Genomic DNA, 21,188 nt, shown 5'->3' on the forward strand with positions numbered 1-21,188 from the left:
GAAGATCAGAGCCAGGGCAGGCCTGGAATGTGAAGGAGGAGCTGAAATATGAAACTCACAACTCAGACTAAAAAGGACAAGCTGCTCGTTTTGTCAGTTTCAGAAGCAGCTGTTTCACTTCACAATGCCTCTGCTGGCCTTCAGAGTGCTTGGTAAAGTATGGAAAGGCCCCTTGTTAGGGAAAAATAAATAAAAAGCACGTTCCCATTATTTAAGATGCTGATTTCTCTGGCCAACCTATGTGGAGCACTATAACATCAGCTAGCACACTGGCCTGAGGAGTTGCTGAGGGCTTGTTTGTGTGTCTGTAATGCATCTCTGGCACCCTTTGTGCTCCTCAGGTGCCCTTGACACAGTTGCAGGCTTGGGGAAGCAGTCTGTGGACCAGTCATGTAGGTAGGCAAGTATAACTGTAGAAGCCTGTCTGCAGCCTCTCTGCTTTGCCTCTTAACAGCTGCTGTGTGACAGTGACAGATTTGTATGATTTTTACAGGTAGGCAGAGGAGCTTGTTTATAGTCTGGCATAAGGAAAGAAAATCAAATGATTCTTCTTGTAATTGAAGCAACACAAAATTGTTGACTTTTTTTTTCTTTTTATTAAATTGCTACAGCCTACTTGGCTGCTAGCTACGTGGAGATAAGAAGATGGAAGACTTCACGGGAGCAGAATGAGTTTGCTGAGTTTCAGACCTAAGCTCTGTAGCTTGAGAAATGTTTGCTGAGGCAATTGTGAAATGCACTATAAAGACTGAAGCTATATATGTCTGCTGTATTTTCTGTCTGTCTTTTACTGTTTCTTGTTTCAAAGACATTTTCTTCTTGCTCTTGATGTCTCAGTGCTCACCAACATTTATCAGTGACAACTCTGTTACAGAAAAGAATTTTCAGCCTTTTTTTGTATCTGCCCCTTGTTTAGCTATCCTGTCCTTCCTTCTGTACATTCACTTTCTTCCCTTGCTCTCATTTTGCAGGATTTTTCTCCTCATGCTCCAGTTCTTGGACTTTTTGAAGTATCATCATCTTTCATCCCCTGTTGCTTTGTCAGTCCCTGCTAACTTTCTTTTTTCTTTCTTTTCCGAACTACCACTGAAGAATGATTTCTAACTCCTGTTTAGCTCTTCACTCTGCTCTTTTATTTTTATTTTTATTTCTTTATTTTTTTCAAGCACTCAAATGCTGCCTTTATAGGGATGAGGAGAGAATAGGAGTTTTCAAAAGATGAAACTGAGTGCGTCTGTTGCTGTTCAGTGGCTTTGGAGTCACTTCAACTTCACTTGATTTGTACAATATCATAGTGGCATGATGAACAATTTCTATCATGCTCTCTTGAGCACGATAGAAGAAATAAGCAGCATGTTTCTCAGCAGACAAGAGCCTGCTGAGATTTTCATACTGTTCTGTATGACAGGGAGATGCTTCAGAGACAACAATACTATAATTCAGTATTTGTATGGGTTTTTCCTGTAACATAAGGATACAGGAGGCCTGAAGTCAGCCTGGCAGTCAGCCTTAAATGCATGCTGTTTTAGTGAAGAGGACAGTAGAAGTGCAGAAATATGTACTGAAGTGAACAAAACTGTATAATCTGAAAGTAAAGAGGTGACATTGCCAACTTTAAAAGCAAGTTTGAATGTGCTTGATTTCAGCAATGGAGAATGCAACAGGCAGGATGCTGGTATTTATGTCTCAAAAGCTTGTAATTTTCACTGAACATGATATCAAAAATATATAGTGGAATATCTAACAACGATTAAAATGTGTGGAGGGACAGAACAATATTACGTGATGACTGATTCTGGTGTTTTGCCTCCCTTCACTTTTGCAGGCCCTGGGTTCAGAAAGTACCACATACTCTGTGTTTAAGAGCTCCATCAAGAGGAAGCTGGCGGCCAGGGCTCAGGTGGCGAGCAGCCCTATTGTCACGAGGTGGCAGCAGCGACATGCGGGAGACCTCGCAGCGGAGCCTCGCCGGGCCCGCAGCGCGTACCTTTGTGCCCTCCGGGGTACCCGGCTCGCCAGCACACGCAGCAGGACCCCAGGTCAGACAAGAGACAACGGAACGTTTTCACAGTGGGGAAATCATCGTGAAGGGACTTCTGAAATAAGCAGGAGCAGGCAGTTAGCGCTAGGCGTGCTACTGTGGCTGTAGTCTGTGCGGACCTTTGCAGGCGCAGTGAGTGCAGAGGCAGCTTTCCTTCAGCTGAATTACACTGCAAGAAAGCCAGGCCTAAGGTTCTGGCTACTAGTGCGCAGACAGATAGGATAGCTAGCTGTACAGCTGACATCAGGGGTGGGAGTAAAATAAAAGACAAGCCAAAGCCTAATTTCTGTTTCAGATCAACTTTTTTGCCTCTGCAATGGGGTCCCTTGTTGCTGCATTTTTGCATATGGAGTAGCTAACAATAGGGAAGAGAATTCTTGCAGAAGATCTTTCCCTTCTGCTTCTCCTTTGCCATGTACCTGGGTACTGCTGACCTGGGCATTACTGCACAACTTTGACCTGTCTGCTTGCCTGGATATGGTGTAGTGCACAATTATAGACAACACACTGATGGAGAAACTTGCCCTGTTTTAGTCTCCCCTCTGATGCCTAAGGCTTCAGGTATTGATAAAATTCCTGTCTGCCAGGGAATGCTTGCCTACAGTTCATCTTAGGAAAGAGGCTAGTCTGAAAGGCATTCAGAGCACAGACTGAACTTCCCAGACTTTGGCTTGGTCTGAAGAACTGACCCTGGAGGAAGTTATTTTTCTCCATCCCACAACAGAGGGAGCTGAAGAAAGACTTAAGTAAGCCTTTAAACAAACTCACTCCTAGTTCCAGTAATGGTAAGGGAAGGTGGAGAAGGGTTTACACCCTCAATGTACAAGAAGAGCTTCCTGGAATAATAAGGGAAATAAACAAGGCACATTCCCTGATTAGTGATGGAAACCTTTAAGACAGCAAATAAAAGATGCTCTTTAATGTTCTTGATGTGTTCCCATGAGTCTATGGCCATTGGAGACAAACTGAAATTCTATCTTATACAGACAAGAATTGTTACCATTAAAATTGTTTGTTTGTTTTCAGTGACAAATCAAGTGCTTATGAAACCCTCCATCATGAAAAGTGTTGTGACTCTACCTAGCAGGCACACTGCAGCAAGCTTGGAAGGGAGAAATGACAGGAAAACTGAAATACAGAAGAAAAAGGTAAATGAGCCAGTAGGATATTTGCTTTCCTGGTATGTTTTCTTATCTTATCTCTGTTGTGCAGATGCTACCTTATTTATATGTAGAACAGTAATGAGAAGTGATCAGTTTAGGAAATGACCACTAGAAAAATTTCAGGAACAATTGCTGCATCATTTGCTTGATTTAGTTTCTTTCTCCTTCTGAGTAAAACTAAAATTGAAACCAAGCTAAAGAAGCCCTTGAGATGTATTTTTTTACCTCTGTGGATAACCAATGTTATAAAAAATACATTTAAAGACCACGAGTGACTCAGTTTTCCACATGATTCAAAACTGTGGTGAAGAAGATCATTTATGCAGTCACACAGGATGTAGTAGTTCATTTTGTCACGTAGACAGAATGAGCTACTATAAAAATTTTGCCAAAAAGTAGCTGTGAATAGTTTTTTGTCATGACTAGAAACTCAAAAGTAGGTAGGTTTAGTAATGATTGGCAAAAGACAAAGGGACACATGGAATCTATACTAAGTGAAATAATGACTTCAGATCTCCTCCCACTCTGTTGCTGCTTTTTTATTGCTGATCACTTTATCCCTTAATTTTTGCTAGTGGACACTGACTCAATTTCTTTTTTCTTTTTAGGCTTTATTTATTGCCTTTTAGTCATCTAGAATAAACGTGCACCAGTCACCCACCCATTTTTGTTAACTTACTGAAAATTGTCTTCTCATATAAATGATGGTGATACTTATCTGTGTTAATAAAAGTTATTACCATAACATTATACTCCACGTCCATATTTCCATGCTATCTTCTGTGACAGTTTGTTTATATTAAGTTGTAAACTTGTAGTCATGGAGCATGCTTTGTCTTGACTTCCACTTTTCTTTCCTGAATCACACCAATTGTAAGGTCAATGGTGAAGACAGTGATAGGTGTTTTCAAGTGATTACTCTTTTTGACTGCAACTCTTGAGTGAGGGAACTTAATAGCTGCACACCTTTGTACAGATTTACAATTTTTAATCAATATTGTTGATAAATTCCCGTGAGGATGTCAAGATAAACTTTAAAGAAAAAGAGATAGTGTCAAGATAGTTGGGATAGAAATCTTGTTGGTTGTTGTCTTTTAGTACTTGTACTCTTGAAGATCATTGAAGGACCCATGAATTTACAACATCTTGTGAAACCCAGATTTGGTGACAGTCACTTTTCTTTCTAACTGAACAAATCAGTGCGAAAAAATCTCATGTCAAAAAAAGTCATTTTCTGCCTTTTCCCACACTGTGATCTTACTGGAGAGTCTGAATTTTAAGACTGTTAAAATACACAACTCACTGGGTTTAGTAATCTTAGTTGTATATACCCCACAAAGAAATTAAAGAAAACCTTTTTGTTAGTTAAATATTTTCTATGATATAATATTGGTAAAATATACTTCTTTTAGTTAAATCTTTATGTGATTTTAAAGGTGATTGCATTGTCTTTACTATTCTCAGTATTAGTCTTTCATATCTCATTCTTGTATTCAGAGTTCTCTATCAAGGACCACAACATCCTGTAAATTTGTTGTGGGGATCTTCAAAATAACATTGTGGAATAATATCTTTCACATTCCAGTGAATGTGTGTGGTCTCCTTGTGGGCCAGAAGATTAATTCCCTGTACACACCATAGGTTTTCCATAGAAAAATCTGCACTTATTTTAGAGGCACGCAGATCCAAGCAATCAGATTCACTTTCTGCCAAGTTGTCTAGATAAATCATGCAAAAAGTTTATGTCAAAGCTGAAGGCTTGCTACAGAACAGCTGTGATGTATGAAAAGAACTTTTTCCAGTTATATTTTTGTAAGACATTTCTTATCGAGATTACAACAGGGTTTTGAAGAATAGTAGCAGTTTATGTGTTTGTAAGGGTAGACTTAAGAGACAATGGAAAAAGTACATATTAAGAGGCTGGTTAAAACATCAGTGACATTTCCACCTGACTGTAAATATATAATTACAGACCAAACAGACAACTAACTTCAGAGCATTCAACTATGTGAAAAAAATTATGAAGAAGTACATATTATTGAGGATTAGTGTAGATATTCATACAGCCTTACCCGATGTTCTCAGCCTTACCTGAATTTGTCTGAAGACCTAACATAAATTTTTGAAGAAGGAAAATGTTATAATAATCACTTCAGCTCTTCCTTTTCTTTTCTTTTGCATCGTCAGTTTCTTTGACACCTGAGGAAGGGGTAATAAAATAAAAAATTCTTAGTCCTGTAGGACACTTTGCATACATTTTTATCACCTGTGACTTCATAATGCAGTACTGTTTTAACAAATGGGATCGTGAGTCCAGACACTTGCACTCTGGCCTGAGTGAGGGCTACAGTAGGTTTCATGCTGGTATCAATGACTATGCTCTGCAGTGTATGCACCACAGAACTGATTAGCAGACCAGAGGCATTACATATATTGCCTGCAAAGAAACTTGGCATTGTAAGCTAATAAAATTAACACAAATACCAATTCAAAGGAAGGCAAGAAGACACTAAAACTCAGCAGGTGACACATAGATTTGCAAGGCCTAGGATCTCCTCCAGTGATAGGACAGCCTTGTTCAAACAGCTTTGTTAAAGTCTTTATGATCATTAGCAGTGAATTGGTATTTTATGAAAGCAAATATGATTACTATAGATGAAGCATATGATTTGGACTCTGATATTCTGTATCTTTTGCTGAATTTCCATGCAAGAGTCTTCATGTTTTAAAACTTCTCTGTAAAGAAAGTTGAGTACTTTAAAGGTAGTTATGCGATACTTAAATGTGTTATTGACAGATTTCTTCATTCATATTTTCACTTCTATGCACGGGCAGAAACATACTACTCAGCAAGGGATTGGATATAGCATGGCAGAAAGTGACATGAAGGTCTGTGAAAATACCAGTTGTGTCTGGAAAGGTATGTTGCACTGAAGCAAAAATACACCTTGCACAATGAATCATAAGATAGAACAGGCTGCATCTATGCTGAGAAAATCAAAAGTTCCAGCAAGTGTTACAGAATAGTTCAAGGTGGCTGAGATGTGTAAACTGCTTGGATCCATTTCCCCTGCAGTTCCCACAGCCTCTGATGAGATGTATCTCCACCTCTTCCGTTCTAGTTAAACACCAAGTTTATCACCTGGCTTGCCTTTCATCTCCACCAGACATATTGGTGACCCTAAAAACATTAATTTCTTTTGGCTTTCCAATTTCAGATATGTGAAATGAGGGATTTTGCTGCAGACTGGGCCCAGGGTGTCTATTAAATGGAATGTTGGGTACATGAGAGTGCAAGACATGCAAAGGTGGCTGGTCTTGTCACACCTACCAGTAAGGAAAGGTAGCTAGAACAAACTACTCGTGGTTTCATCTGACCAGGAGTTGATTGGTTTCCTCCCAAAATGTCCTAGGAATGAGTGAATCTGTAGAGATTGTGAATGAGTGGACTGTAAGCCAAGTGGGACATGAGAAGCTGATCTGTAAAATAATGCACAAGTCTTTTCGGATGTGAGGCAGTTCATTAGGCATCAGATCAATATTTTGTTTTGTTCTGTCTTAGGTCTTCCTTTTTTATTTTTTTTTTTTCTGTGTGTGTGTGTGTGTGTGTGTGTGTGTGTGTGTGTGTGATCTGGCTATTTCTGTGTGTGCTGAATTCTTTCTAGTCATGGTCATGTAAGAGCAGTGAAAAACAACCTCTATATGAGCCTGAAGTTCAGCTCCTGTGGAATAAGTTGTGGAGTATGTGATAGAGGGGTATATATTTGTTACTGTACAAATAAACCTTAATTCAGAGTCTTCAAAAGCAGCAACATAGGTATTAGTCATAGTATTTTTTTCCTGATGGTAAGTGAATACATGTGTCAAGAATATTGGGTTTTATTCCACCCACCTACTTGTTGATTGAGTGGCCTTGCGTTACAATACTATTTACCACTTTTAACCTTATTTTGGGAACTGACTCAGGCACGTGAAAGCCCAAATCCTGTCAAACGCCAGTGTTAATCTTCCAGTACTCAGGTAAAATAACACAAAATGTGGTAGTGAAGCTTAATTTCCACTGATAAAAAAAATTTATAAAGCATATTCATATGTTCATGAAATACGTGAAGAGAGCTGAAAGTGTGATCTGTATGAATTTGGAAAGGATTACTCAAGAGAAACCTGAAATGGGTTATACAGATTATTTAATTATTTCTCAATCTTAAACCCAGCTACCAGTATTAAAGATAATTTTCGGAGTATCTCAAAAGTGTTGTCATTCTCCAACTGTTGTAACTAAATGCTTTAGTTTTCCTGAACTGTCCTGCATGGCTGGGTTTGGAAATTGTTTATAAGGTTTTTTAAAAATAACCAAAATGTAGGTGTTAGAAACACGTATTTTTTCTGTACAGACAAATCACACAGTGATACTGGACTTTTTTAGGGTTAGAATAGACTGTTATGTATTGCACTGGGCAGGTGATGACTTACACCCAGTAATTCCTGCAAGTCTTTATTTTTTTAATTCCATAGACTTTTAGAGGAAAATCATTCTGGCCAGTTTCTTGCTTATCTTCTATTTTAATTTGTGTGGGGGAAGATTACCACAGCTGAATGGAGAAACAGTTGTTTTTTTTTGACAGAAATTCATTTTTGGCTAGAGGATAAGACTGGGGTGGAATAACTGTGAAGTAAAGTTCTCCACAATTTGTCATTGATAAGATTTCTGCATAGGATTATAATGTATGTATTTACATTACAGTGTGCAAAAATTAAGTCAGTATTGATTTTTATTAAAAAAAAGATTGGTTGTCAAGGTAGATAATGTCTTCTGCCTGTGAAGTTTTGGCATTCATTCTAAGTGCTCTTCTCTGGGGAATATTTCAAAAATGAAGGCAAAACACGAAGTGCAGAAATGTCTCCAGATCTCTATGCTGCATTTTACAGCTAGATAATTTCATACACTTAAAAATGTAGCTTTAAATGATTAATGGTGATCCTTTTTTTCTATGATGCTTCGCAGTTGTTGCAGAATCACGTAGACAATGACCACAACGGCTGACTCTTCTGCTTGCTCATACTTGAAGTTTACTGTTAATTGCTTTAGTTTCTCAGTTTTGTGTGGTCACAAGCTTAGAATACTGTCATCAAAGTGGGTTTAAAAACCTTTCTCTGTGGTTAGATGTCGATAAAGAAGACTGTTGAAGAGAAATTGACATCAGAAAGAAAAAGGTTAATAGCTGTTTGAGGGGGTTTTGAGGTGGGAGAGCCCATGTGAACTGCTTTTAGGTACTTCTTACAGAAGCTAACCTGACAAAGACATCAAATGTGTTCTGCACTAAGTGTGATACAATTTAAGCAAAATACTGTGAATCCTATTCTCCCCTGTAGCTGAGTACACCCATGGAGATAGTATTAGAGCTAGTAAAAGGTGGCTTTCACTTAATTTACTGTGCAGTGTTTTAGCCTAACCAAGGTAAGTTAGACCCATCTAGACATCTGTGGGCCGTAGACAGAGACTAATGTAGTGAGTGTAAAAGGCTTAGGTATGAGGAAAACTGATGCTATTTTGCATGATTGAACTGTGTGTGATGAATCTTCAAATACAGGATGCCGAGCAGGGACCCAGAATCAGTTCAGAACTGCTCCCATCATGAAGCCGTCAATGATATTGGAGCCAGAACTGAGGCTTCATGTTGCTGGTTTGCGCAATGATTACTGTAAGTTATTTTCTTCTGACTGAGGCTTTTGCAGAGGTTGAGGATGCTTATGTGTACTTTAAGAAAGATGGCAAGGTTGTGTGTTCCCTTCAGATCAAATGGGAATTCTCCAAGACTTATGCATGATGTCATTTTTTCTTAAAAATGTGCAGCTTTGAAAATTTCCTGTCCCAGGATGTAGAGACTGCCGATCAAACCCCAGCATCATTATCACCTAACTCTCATGTGGCTTTCTTCAGCAATAAGTCTGAATTCAAATTTAAATTCAGACCAATGAACATGCCCCCTCTGCTAAGGACATTTAATCTGTTGGCTCTCGATATTTAGCAGCCTGTCAACACAGCAGCAACTTTATTCAACAGACTTCAAAATCACTGGTTTTGGGAGAAATTAGTGATTTTATTTATGGTTTAGATGATAGAATTCTCACCTACATCTTCCGTGTAAAATTAAACATGCACATGAAAATGCATGAATTTCTGGGCTACATCAGCAAATATGTTAAAACACTTCTGAAGTGCTAAGCAACTCTACATGTGAAGGTGTTAGAAATTGTTCCTGTGCTTTGATTTTTGTTTGTGTTTTGTTTTCTTTATTCTTTTATTCCTAACCGGTACTTGTAAGTGTTCTTTAAATGTAAGTCAATGAGCAAGGTGAAAGTTTGTTTGTATCTAGATTAAGGCTGGATTTCTGTGTGGATGATTTTTTTCACTGATTACGCACAAAGTGTATCCGCAAAATAATTAGTAGCATTAGTAGCAATCTTTGGAAGTTATTTCCTAGTGTATATTTCTGACTGTAAGAATCAGGACTCTAATCAAACAGCTGACTGAAAGATTAAGCTGTTCTTCAGAGTGATATTAGTTGTTGAAATATAGCATCAGACCTTGGCCTGTGCTAACCATTTGCTTCAGGGATCATTTAAAATGATAATTACGCTGTCATAAATGCAACAGCCGAGGATTTCCATTGATGTCATAGAGTACTGTGTCAGTATTAAATGTTGTATACCAACTCATTCTGGCCTTCTGAAATAGCAGGCTGTTCTTAGGCTAACTGGTGTAATGACTTTGCCAGGGTCTGTAATGCATCCAGCATCAGTGAAAACAGTATTTCTTGCATTCGCTTACTGAGCAAACTCTGCAGAAGAAATGCAGAATTTATCTGATTCCTTTCTGCATTTTTCTTTTATCACATGGAGAGTAAACTTTAACACTAGCTTAAGGAAGAGCTGTAGCATATACTTTCCTACGTCTTTCCTGATAACATGAATTATGTTGGAATGAGAATGTTTTTGGAATTCCAGCTGGTACTGGAGAATCATTTATGGTGGCAGAAAGAAGAGTGATGTGGCCATCCAAGATTATAGGCGATAGACAAAAAACTTTTAGTGAGAAATCTCTAAGTCATATTCCTCTGTACAAACATACAGGTTTGTGATAATTGACCTAATGAAGACCTTATCTTGTTAGAAATGCTCTCCTTCATTTAGTTCTCATTTATGTGCTCATACAATATGAGCTAGTAATGGCTTCATTGAAGCAATGTCGTGAATTTTTTCTGTATCTATTAAAAGAAAGCCTGTCCCCCAGTCGTACACCCTTCCCCCAATTATAACTTCTGACCTTCTTTGAGTAACTTTTAGTAGCTTTTTTCTAGATCTAAACATACTGGACTGGAACCTTGAAAATCTCATTGCTGTTGCTCTAGGATCTGCTGCATACATTTGGAATGGAAGAACTCTTCAAGGCATTAAATGCATTGATTTAAATTCCAGTTCCAAATACATTTCATCTCTAGCTTGGATAAAAGAAGGAACTTGCCTTGCTGTTGGCACTAGTGATGGAGAAGTGCAAGTACTAAATATTTTACTTTTTTTGTCTTTCTCAGTTTTTAGCTGAAAAATCCACAAGACAATCTTCTTTGTTTGATGAAACAAAACAAGAAGGTTGCCTAAAATACAGGAAAACTCTGCTGTAGTCACTGTATAACAATTGTTATTTTCCTTCGTGTTATTGAATAACTCCACAGATTGGGTTAGATTTACTTTTCAACTGTAAGAGGAACTCTTTAATTATTTTTCTCAGCATAGGCTAGTCTTGTATCTGTTCTGCTAAGATCACTCTAGTAGAGACAAATACCTTTAGAAGTTGAGAAGAAGTTCTCCTCATAGATTCACACCCTAGAATTTCACTTCAGTCTGATTATACATGTAAAACTCTGTCTGCTGTTGTAGAACAGTACTGTTGTTTAAAGGTCTTAGTTGGATATTGGCTGAGATGCTGGATAATAAGGGAATCTATCTGGTAGAGTTCTGAGTCAGGAGGTCAGTGCACTGAAACACAGACTTCCAAATACTGACACATAAATAGCTTTAAATTCAGAGATGTGTGCTCACTTAAAATAAAGTGAAATATAATGTGAAATATAGTGTGAAAAAAAAGTGTGACATGTATGAGCCTGAAGTTGTCTGTATGTCATATCAGAACTGAGTAGTTGTTTACCTGCACACAGATTAAGAAAACTAAAATATTTCTTTCTCTCACTCTCTTTTTCTGTTAAATTTACATTTCTTCTCTGTGTTTGTTTTGTATTGGCAGCTGTGGGACATTGAAAGGAAAAGGAGGTTAAGAAATATGTTTGGTCACCTGTCTGTAGTTGGAGCTCTGAGCTGGAATCATTATATTCTGAGCAGGTGAGTGGTATAGTCTGTTCACAGATATAGTCCTGATACTTTCATGTAGACAGGTGTCCCATTCATTTGATTTGTTTTTGTTGGCTTTGCTTAAAGGTTTGCTTACAATTTACCAGCCACAGAAGTAGTAGTAGGTTTCCTTTATGTCAGAAAAGCAGATAAAGGGAATTTAGCCTGCCTCTTTAGTCTCTGTTTCTTACAGTACTTCACAAAATCTGTCAACGCTTCTAGAATTTGTCTACGATGTGGAGACTATAGCTGTAGTTTCTGCAAACTTAAGCTTAAATAGTGTTACCTCCAGTGGGTCCAGACTCCAAAAATCATAGCCTACTCAGTGCCAGGGAGAGGCAATGTAGCTTAGGCTGTCCCTGTGCTGGCTTTTCAGATGCGTAGCAAAGCACAACTGTCAGAATGATATGCTTCCCTAGCTGTGTATCTTTGAGGAAAGGCCAGCTCAGTGCTAGCCACAGTCTGAACACTATTTTGAGGAAGGATTAAAGTGGTTGACTTTGGCTCTGCCAATGGTGCCTATTTTTATCTTTTGGCATAATTTCAATATGCGGTTTCAGATGAGAAGGATAAAGCATCCTATTTTTTGTGTTTTTTTTTTTTTCTCTCACTTTTCTGTTCAGATCTTTGTCTTGTCAAAGGGGAAACTTGTATACTTGTATATAAAAGATGTTTTTGCTTTTTTAAAATCATGTGGTAATCTTCAGTTTTATTTAAAAAGAAATAACACCCAACATTGACTGATTATATTGTTAAACTCAAAATGAAAGTTTCTATCTATTGATGAGATCACGAGATAGTTTTGTTTTCAATTCACAAGGTGTGGTGGCTTTTGATTCTGTTGGATCTGCTAGGCAGAGTAAGACACAGTGCTGCCAACTGATGAACAGCTAACAAAATGCTGTGGCTCTTGCAGAAATAGCTACATTGTGTGGGTTACTTTACAAGCACACATCTTTAACATCTACTTGGTATATCCTTATCACAGTCGGTGTTAGATTCTGTTTCCATTTCAGCTTAGCCAAAGAAGTGAAAACAATAGAAACTTACTTTACAAATCTCCCTGAATAGAAATTGATTATAAAATTCAACATGAAATATGAATTACATTTTTTGTTGATGTATTAAGTATAGATAACATTTATTTCTCTTTCTGTGTTTCAAACTAGCCAATTAATTGCCAGTTAAAATATCAGTATAACCAGACATAGAGTTAATATTCATTACTACTAAACTAAAATCGACATTCTTATAGAGAATATATGCAGTTGATACTTTGGAATAACATAATAATTTCTGTGGTTAAAAATAGACTGACAGCATATCCTCATGGATCTCTAAGTGCATTTAAGTACAGGAGATTAATTTGTCCAAGCTTTTTATTAGCTTTTATTTGTCTTTAGCAAAATAGATGCAATCTTTTGTGTCAAAAGAAAAGAATATTAACTTCTTCATTTAGCAAACAAAAACATTTATTTTCAAACAGTATTCTCTGGAGCCAAGGTCCTTCACACTCTGTCACTGAAAATCTCAGTGTATGTGACACTGGCAAATCAGTCCATTTCTGTTGGTTAGATTTTCTGCTTACTATTAGGAGGAAAAGCCTATATAATTTTTCAGAAGGCAAATGATGATGCCTCCGTATGTAATGCACATAATAACATGTATCTTCCTAGTTATTTTCCATAAATATGTGCTTAATATTCACTGGTGCACTGCTTGGATGGAATCTTATTAGTTTTTGTGGACTTCAGGAGTTTGGGAAGTCCATAATTTAAGCACACTGAATAACATTTCTTACAATCAGTCACTTAGTGTGTGTGTTTTCAGTGCTTCCAAATTAATCAATTGCAACTGAAGATTCTTTAAGAGGTGGTGTGGGAAAGTCTCCAATAAAGATAGCCTTAAATGAGTCCATTTCAGTAATGTCATATATGTGTTTTTCAGTTACTCAGATACTATAGTACAAGCTGGGGGATGTGAAAATGAAGCACAGCCCTGCCACAAAGGACTTGGGAGTATTAGTGGATGGCAAGCTGGACATGAGCAAGCAGAATGCCCTTGCAGCTCAGAAAGCCAACCATATCCTGGGCTGCATCAACAGAAGTGTGGCCAGCAGGGTGAGGGAGGTGATCCTGCCCCTCTACTCTCTGCTGTTGAGAATGTAGACTCCTCAATACAGGGGAAACATGGACCTGTTGTAGTGTGTCCACAGGTGGGCAGCCTGGAGATGAGAAGACTGTGGAGACCTGATTATGTCCTTTCAATATCTAAAGGGAGGCTGTAAGAAAGACTTGTTAGAATGGTCTGTTGTGAAAGGACAAGGGAAAATGGTTTAAAACTGAAGGAGGAGAGATTTAAACTGGATAGAAGAGAGAATTTTTTTACAATAAAGCTGGTGGGTTACTGAAACAGGCTGTCTAGAGAGTGGTGGATGCCTCATCCTTGGAGGCATTCAAGGTCAGTCTGGACCAGGCTCTGAGCAACCTGATCTAGCTGTAGGTATCCCTGTTCATTGCAGGGGAGCTAGAATGGATGACCTTTAAGAGTCTCTTCCAACTCTAAGGATTCTATGATTCTATGGTTCTCTGAAAATATATATAGAGGTGTAGTGCTTGCAGATTATCTCAGTGCCATCAGAATAGGTGGAAGAATCAATTTCCAGGTTTCTGCTGGCATGTCCTTAGAAAATCAGGGAGAAGAAAATGAACTGTAAGGTATTTTCAATATTTTCAATTCAGTTCTACTATCGGTGAGTAAAAACTATATCCAGAACAGTAACAGAAGCCATGCTTCCAAAATGAGCATTTCTTCTTAAAAAATTGACATAACTGTCCAAGGTAAGAGTGGGAGAGCACAGTCTGAGAGAGTGGTTCCTCAGGACAGATAAAGGTGTGCATCCATTTCCTACATTAGTAGAGCAACAGTGTCAAGATGAGAGGGCAAGTAAGCTGTGACAAGTAGAGGTGATTAAAGCAGATTTTCTTTCAGTTTGGAAGTGGGAAGGAGAAAGGGGAGAAGGTGAGGGATAGAACTGAAGAGCACAGTGTTAATCAGCACTACTGGTAAACCCTTTCCCAGGCCAGTGCAGTTTTACTTTGTACCTGTCATATCAGGCCTTGGTAAAACTCATTTTGCAAAACTTCTTTTCTTGAAGTAAAGGAAAGAGTTTACATTAACTGGTTAACTGTTGAACAAGGTGCAGATTGGTGGTGTACATTGCAGTATGTCTTCAGGAAAATGAAAACTGTGATGGAAAGCAGGTATTTTGCCTGGCTTGTACTGAGCAGCTGCTTTGCTGCTTTCCATTGTCAGTCACCCCTCTATTGTTGCTCTGCAGGCGTGCTTCACTGATGTGGTTTGCTGCTGAAACCACTGAAGCAAATCAGTATGATGATGTAGCATCTTGTCTTTAATATTAAACACATGCTGTCTTTTCTCAATTACAGTGGTTCAAGACTAGGATCTATTCATCACCATGATGTTCGAGTGGCTCAGCACCACACTGGGACTCTTTGCCAAAACAAACAAAGCATTTGCAGCCTGAAATGGTCACTAACAAATCAGTTGCTTGCAAGTGGGTCTAGTGATGGTACACTGAATATCTGGCCCAGTGATCCCGGCGTGAAACTGCAGTCACAACCATTGAAAACCATACCTCATTCTTCAGCTGTTAAGGTATATGGAGGAGGAAAAAAATACATATATTTATTAATTCTCATTAAATTGTGTTGCTGATGCAAACTATTGTGGAATTTTTCAGATTTTCTCAGTTTATTCAGATTTTCATTAGTATCTTCTCTCCTGATTATTATGCAGGTAATTTTAATACCAGTTCTCCTGATGCAGATAAATATGATAATGCTTTGATGGATTATGAAATTTTACAGGATTAGTAGGCCTTTACGAATCCAGTACAAATCAGAAGTAAAATCTAAGATCTCCTCCTCCTCTCTCCATCCTGCACAATAAAATTCAGTGGCACAATGGTTAAAAATTATCAAACAGAATCTTTCTGTTGTTGGTATTCTGGAAAATTGTCTGTGAAATTCCCTCTGCTTTAAAAGCTTTCCATGTGAAGATTCTTTTGCCCTCCTGCCTATTTCAAGTTATGATTGCTGATAATGTATGATCTGAAGTGTGAAACTGGAAATGAAAAACAACTTAGATTCTTTATTAAGTCCCAGTCTGGGAAGGAGAGGTCAGATACCAGCAGCAAGGAGTAATCTAGCATATAAGCTTATCCTCTCATAGAGGTCTGAGGTTGGCCTGAAGCACTGATGTTAAAGGATCAGAGAAATTTACTGAAACAGAGAGAAATCAGTTCTTGGTAACTTTTCTTCAGATGGAGTCAGGATCTTAGGCACATTGAAGAATTAAAGAATCTATCTTTGTTTAAAAAAGTCCTGCAGGTCACATTGCTCAAGCTTCTGCAATGGCTTAATTTAGACAGAAATCTAGCAGCATTCTGTTGGGTTCTTCTGGTACTGAGGTGTGAATCTGGGACCTGTGAAGAGTGAGCAGAGAAGCTGGAATTTTATGAGCTTAAGAAAGGCACTATAGGCTAGTGTAAAGAAATAGCAAAGGGAGTAGTAATTGGAGTTTTGAGATACTACATTCTGTATGCATATGGCAGGAAGAGCATTGAGGAATCATGGAAAAAAAGCAAGAGATACATTCTGGGTGCTTGTTGCAGTTCATTTTTCCAACTAGGCTTCTAAGCAAAGTCTATTCCCTGTTTTCCAGCTAACCTCCTAGTCTGTTTCAGTGTCTGATTTCTTTTTTTTAAGGCTATGAACTGGTGTCCTTGGCAGTCCAGTGTCCTTGCTACAGGAGGTGGAATGAAAGATGGGATTCTGCGCGTCTGGGACATAAACAGTGAGAAACTCCTTCAGAGTGCTGCTACAGATTCTCAGGTGAAATGCTGAAATGTCTACATACTCCAGCTTTGCTTGTCTTACATAGCTGTGCTCATTTGGCAACGTCCCACTGACTTTGAGGGTGGTTCTGTGGGCAGGAGAACAGCAGGATTTTTCTCTGGATCTGCAGTTGTGCTACATTCAGCACTGCAGTGTGTGGCTGGAATCAGAAGTAATTTGTTTTTCATTTACAACTTCACACAGAAATGCTCAAAGGGAAGGTGGTCTCATGGCCAGACACTTTTCATCATCTTTGTATTTGTGGCAATGATGGTTTTGGACAAAATTCTTATGAAGAGAGAACACTGGGAAGAAAACAACCCAGATTTCTTGGGGGTGGGGGGGTGAGGGGATGAAGAGGTCTAAGAGTCAGAGGGCAAACATCAGTCTCTTGAGTTAGAATACTAGGAGACAGAGAAACAAATTATTGGCTGGAATGAAGCAGTGTAACTGATGATTTTCCTGGAGCTGTGACAACTCAGATGAAGATATGCTTAGAGGACCTTGGTTTTACACTGATAGGCTATTAACACATTTAGTCTATAGGGCAGCTGTACACTGAAGTATTGCAAGACATGAAAGAATCCTTCTAAATAAGTAAATATTCTGTTGGGGTTATTTCTCAGTAACTTATTTAAATTCTGTAGGTAACATTTCAGATCTACTGAATGGCCTATGTTGACTCTTTCTGAAAACTAAAATAGAATTTTAAACTTCAATAGATTTGTTCATTGCTCTGGTTACCCAAAACCAGTGAACTGATGACTGGACAAGGTCTTCCTGGAAATCAAATGAAAATATGGGAGCATCCAGCACTTATCAATTCATCAGAACTCTATGGCAAGTATATCAGTTCATTGTTTTAGCTATTTCAATTACTTATTTTTCTCTCTGACCAGTATGCTTTTTTTTTTTTTTTTGCAAATGCATACATTATAAATTTAAGTAAAATAAAGAGCACTCACCTATACATCTTTACCTACATGCAGGTATTTGTTCATACAGTCTTGATGCATGGGATTGTAAAGGTTTACTTAGTAAGATGATGTAAATTTCTTCTGTAAAATTCTTTAGTTCTAATGGTGATCTCTTACCATTTCTAAAGCTGTCCTAGGTTCAGACTATGGATTTCCATTTCTCCCTAAGGATTACAGAGTCTGGACTGAGTGTGCTGGTGTCAGCTTGCTTCCAATGCATTGCAGGCTGATGGCCTTCTTGATAACACAGACTAGATATGATTCTTCAGTTTTGCAGCTCATTGCACTATGATATTGTACCAGCTTCCAAATTAAGTTTGAATATGAAAAATCTCTGTGTTATCAAGAACTGTCTGAGTGTTAACAAATGCTTTTGGCTGTGAAGCAGTGCAGTGCATTATGTTGTCCTTGTACCATGCTGACAGCTAGAGGAATGGAGTCTCCTTACAGTTCTGTTTCAGTCCATGAAGCTGTAGCGCTAGACTATATGTCCCAGCTGTGTCTTGTAGTTAAGCCTTCTTGTTGCTGGTGCTTGCTGTCACTCTGATGCACTGAGTTTTACTTGTTTCTGTGTTAAATGAAGTGAGCCAGTGGATGCATCTGGAGTTAAAGGAAAACAAATTATTTGCAGATTGTCTGCATTTTCACATGCATTGACAATGTACAACCAAAGAAGCTCTGGATTTTTAGCATGACAGATGTAGCTGGTATTTACAAATTCTTACACGGATAAGACTTCTGTTTACAACCTTATTTTAAACAAGTGAATATTAAAAAAAAGGCAATGTTTCAAAAACTACTCAGAAAAAATACTCTGATGGGTGATTGTGAGGTGGTTCTAAACACCTGAGTTCTGTAACCAGTAAGTTAATAATAAATGTAACTGAATTTTGTTGTTGTATCCTGTGAAATGCTGAACATTCTGAAAACACTCAGCAGGAATGAAGTTCATCAGCCATCGATGATTACTTGAGTAATCAACTGGGATTGCCTATTGCTGAGCATAATTACAACAGAATTGTGACTGATACTTTTTTACAGCAGAGTCCAATTTTTTGGTAGTAGGTAGGACTATTAGAGCAATTTACTAGAAGGAGAGATTCATTTTTGATGCAAAAGTAATCCCCTTAGAACTTAGAGAAGTTGTTTTGTCAAAGAAAATACATAATAAAACAAAATATGCCATTTCCTTGAAAAGAAAAGAAAAGGAAAAGAAAAGGAAAAGAAAAGGAAAAGGAAAGGAAAAGGAAAGGAAAAGGAAAGGAAAAGAAAAGGAAAAGGAAAAGAAAAGGAAAAGGAAAGGAAAAGGGAAGGGAAGGGAAGGGAAGGGAAGGGAAGGGAAGGGAAGGGAAGGGAAGGGAAGGGAAGGGAAGGGAAGGGAAGGGAAGGGAAGGGAAGGGAAGGGAAGGGAAGGGAAGGGAAGGGAAGGGAAGGGAAGGGAAGGGAAGGGAAGGGAAGGGAAGGGAAGGGAAGGGAAGAAAAGCACTTTGATATGATCTTGACACAGTGGAATAAAACTTCATCTTTCTCCACTCAGAATGTATGGAAATTAGTAATTTTGACTTTTCTGATTTCTTCTGATCCCTAACTTTTTGACTGAAACTAGGAGTAAGTTTTTCAGTCAGTGTTATGGCCCAAAGACACATCTACAATTCCTCCTTGAAAACTGTTGAGGACACAGAATGGAACAAGTATATAAGGAATTTGCTGTCTTTGTAAATTCATGGTTTTTGATATTGACAAAGATCCTGTGATCTTCAATAGCTTGAGAAGGATCGAAGCTTCAAAATAATACCTGCTGAAATAATCTAATGATAGTACCAAAATTCTAGTAACAAAGTTCAGGTGGGGGATGTTTCTCAGCACCAGTACAGCAGAACTTGATTTTGGTCTGCAATCTTAACGCTTCTTTGTGAAGTACTACTGTGAGAAATCCTACAGTTTCAGAAGGCCATACAGTTCTTCACATGCTTATCTTCATAATACTCTCTCAGCTAGAGAAATGCTCCATTGTGTTCATGGATAACTCAGGTGCAGAGGCTAAGAACACAAATCATCTATATTCATTCAAAATGGTCACCCGAGAGTTTCTTCATAATTTCACTTCTTTTCAGAATATGACTCACCTTGTCTGTTTTAGATGAGGGATGCTACATCTCAAAAACCTCATTTATTTCTCCTAGGTGTTTATGTCAGCTATATGATTGTCAATGACTCATCCACCAAATAAGCTAATGGACAGTAAATTGCAGTAAAAACGTGTCTAGTTTCCTGTGCCTCCATGTGCCTAAAACCCCTTTAGGACTGACATTGTGCAGGAGGTCTCTGCCAGAGTAGTGAAGCAAATCTCAGCAGCCTCAGTTTCATATCAAACAATTTCTTTAGTTCAAAGTCAGTTGCTTCTGCTGTATAACTGAGTTAATGAGTTTTGTACATTATTTCTGTTGCTAGACTAGCTTCTGGACTTCAACTAGAGCTGCCAACATTTTCTCCAACTGCAGACAAAACTAATGTAAAATTCCAAAAATTGTTCATTAGGATCACTGTTTGAAGATCTTAACAGTAATGCAGCACTGGAACCACTATCTCATAACCGTTGGATCAGCTGGTAACTGTCTGTGAGGCATAAGCAGCCAGATGGGAAAGCTCAGCAGTCAGGCTTATTAGCAAACACAGATGAGACCTAAGTTATACATGCAGTGAAGAATCAAGAGTGTAGCTTTCATGTTCTCCTTTGGCAGAAGTGTCTTTTCAATGTGATTCAGTCCTGGAAGTTACAGCCTGATTCCTAAAAGGAAACTACTGCCTTCAGCTGTTTCTTAAAGTGAAAGTACTCTGTATAAAAGGCTATCTTTACACATCTTGCAGGGTGTTGACTTGGTGCAGTAAAAGTAGAACAATCTCTGCTGTAGATGTAGATAGAAAAAGTGATTGACAATCTCTGTGTAAAATTGTGATGTATTAATCTTTGCATTTTTATTAATGTATTTTATTTTTCAGGTCATAAGGGGAGAGTCCTGCATATAGCCTTGAGCCCAGATCAGAGGATGCTCTTTTCAGTTGCTGCTGATGGAATAGCTTGTCTGTGGAAGTGCCATGAGTATTAGGAAAGCAGTGAATTTTTTTTTTTCTACTGATTGTTAGAGCTCATTCTTATGTTTTCTTTTCCTTGAAAACAAATGACTTTATGTATTTCACTTATTCAGTAATTCAAAATATGTGTATTCCTTCCAACTGAAACATGGCAAAAGATAGTGTCATTTTTTCAAAAGTAAAGCAATTTTCCCTGTTAGTCCATCATATGAAATGTCAGTAGCTTGTCGTCTTACTTAGCCTAGAGGAAAAAAATCTTAACTCTGGAGAATAACATTGTAGTTGTTTTCATTAAACTAGCAAGCATGGATGGAATACACCCCATGCCTACATAAGGTCGCAGGTCCTGCTCTTAGCTATGATCCTTGTAATTTTACATTAGTGTCTATACTGGAATCCACAAACCAGGCTGTTTAAGTTGCCTTGAATAAATCATGGGCTGGGATTAGCAGATACCAGTCCAAGGGACTGGGTTGTTTCATGTATCACATAGCTCATAGTACAAAATCTGCCTAAATATTTCTAGAGATCCTAGCTAAATATATGGTGCTAACTGAAAAGAAATTATTTCTTGATAATCCTCTATCAT

The 21,188-nt window shown here is 38.1% G+C and overlaps 1 protein-coding gene across 1 annotated transcript; it reads left to right on the forward strand.

The window, feature by feature from the left end:
• The first annotated feature begins 1,648 nt into the window (after window positions 1-1,648).
• On the forward strand, window positions 1,649-20,643 carry CDC20B (cell division cycle 20B). Its single transcript, XM_065740133.1, is given in 11 exon segments — window positions 1,649-1,675; window positions 1,826-2,039; window positions 3,068-3,189; window positions 6,040-6,124; window positions 8,796-8,906; window positions 10,566-10,762; window positions 11,507-11,601; window positions 15,060-15,288; window positions 16,401-16,526; window positions 17,252-17,369; window positions 20,507-20,643. Coding segments are annotated over 11 exon segments (1,461 nt in total).
• The last annotated feature ends 545 nt before the right edge of the window (window positions 20,644-21,188 follow it).

Source organism: Cyrtonyx montezumae, unplaced genomic scaffold (genome assembly GCF_038088225.1).
Source record: "Cyrtonyx montezumae isolate F1298 unplaced genomic scaffold, pur_monq_1.0 scaffold_25, whole genome shotgun sequence".
Lineage (NCBI taxonomy): Eukaryota > Metazoa > Chordata > Aves > Galliformes > Odontophoridae > Cyrtonyx > Cyrtonyx montezumae.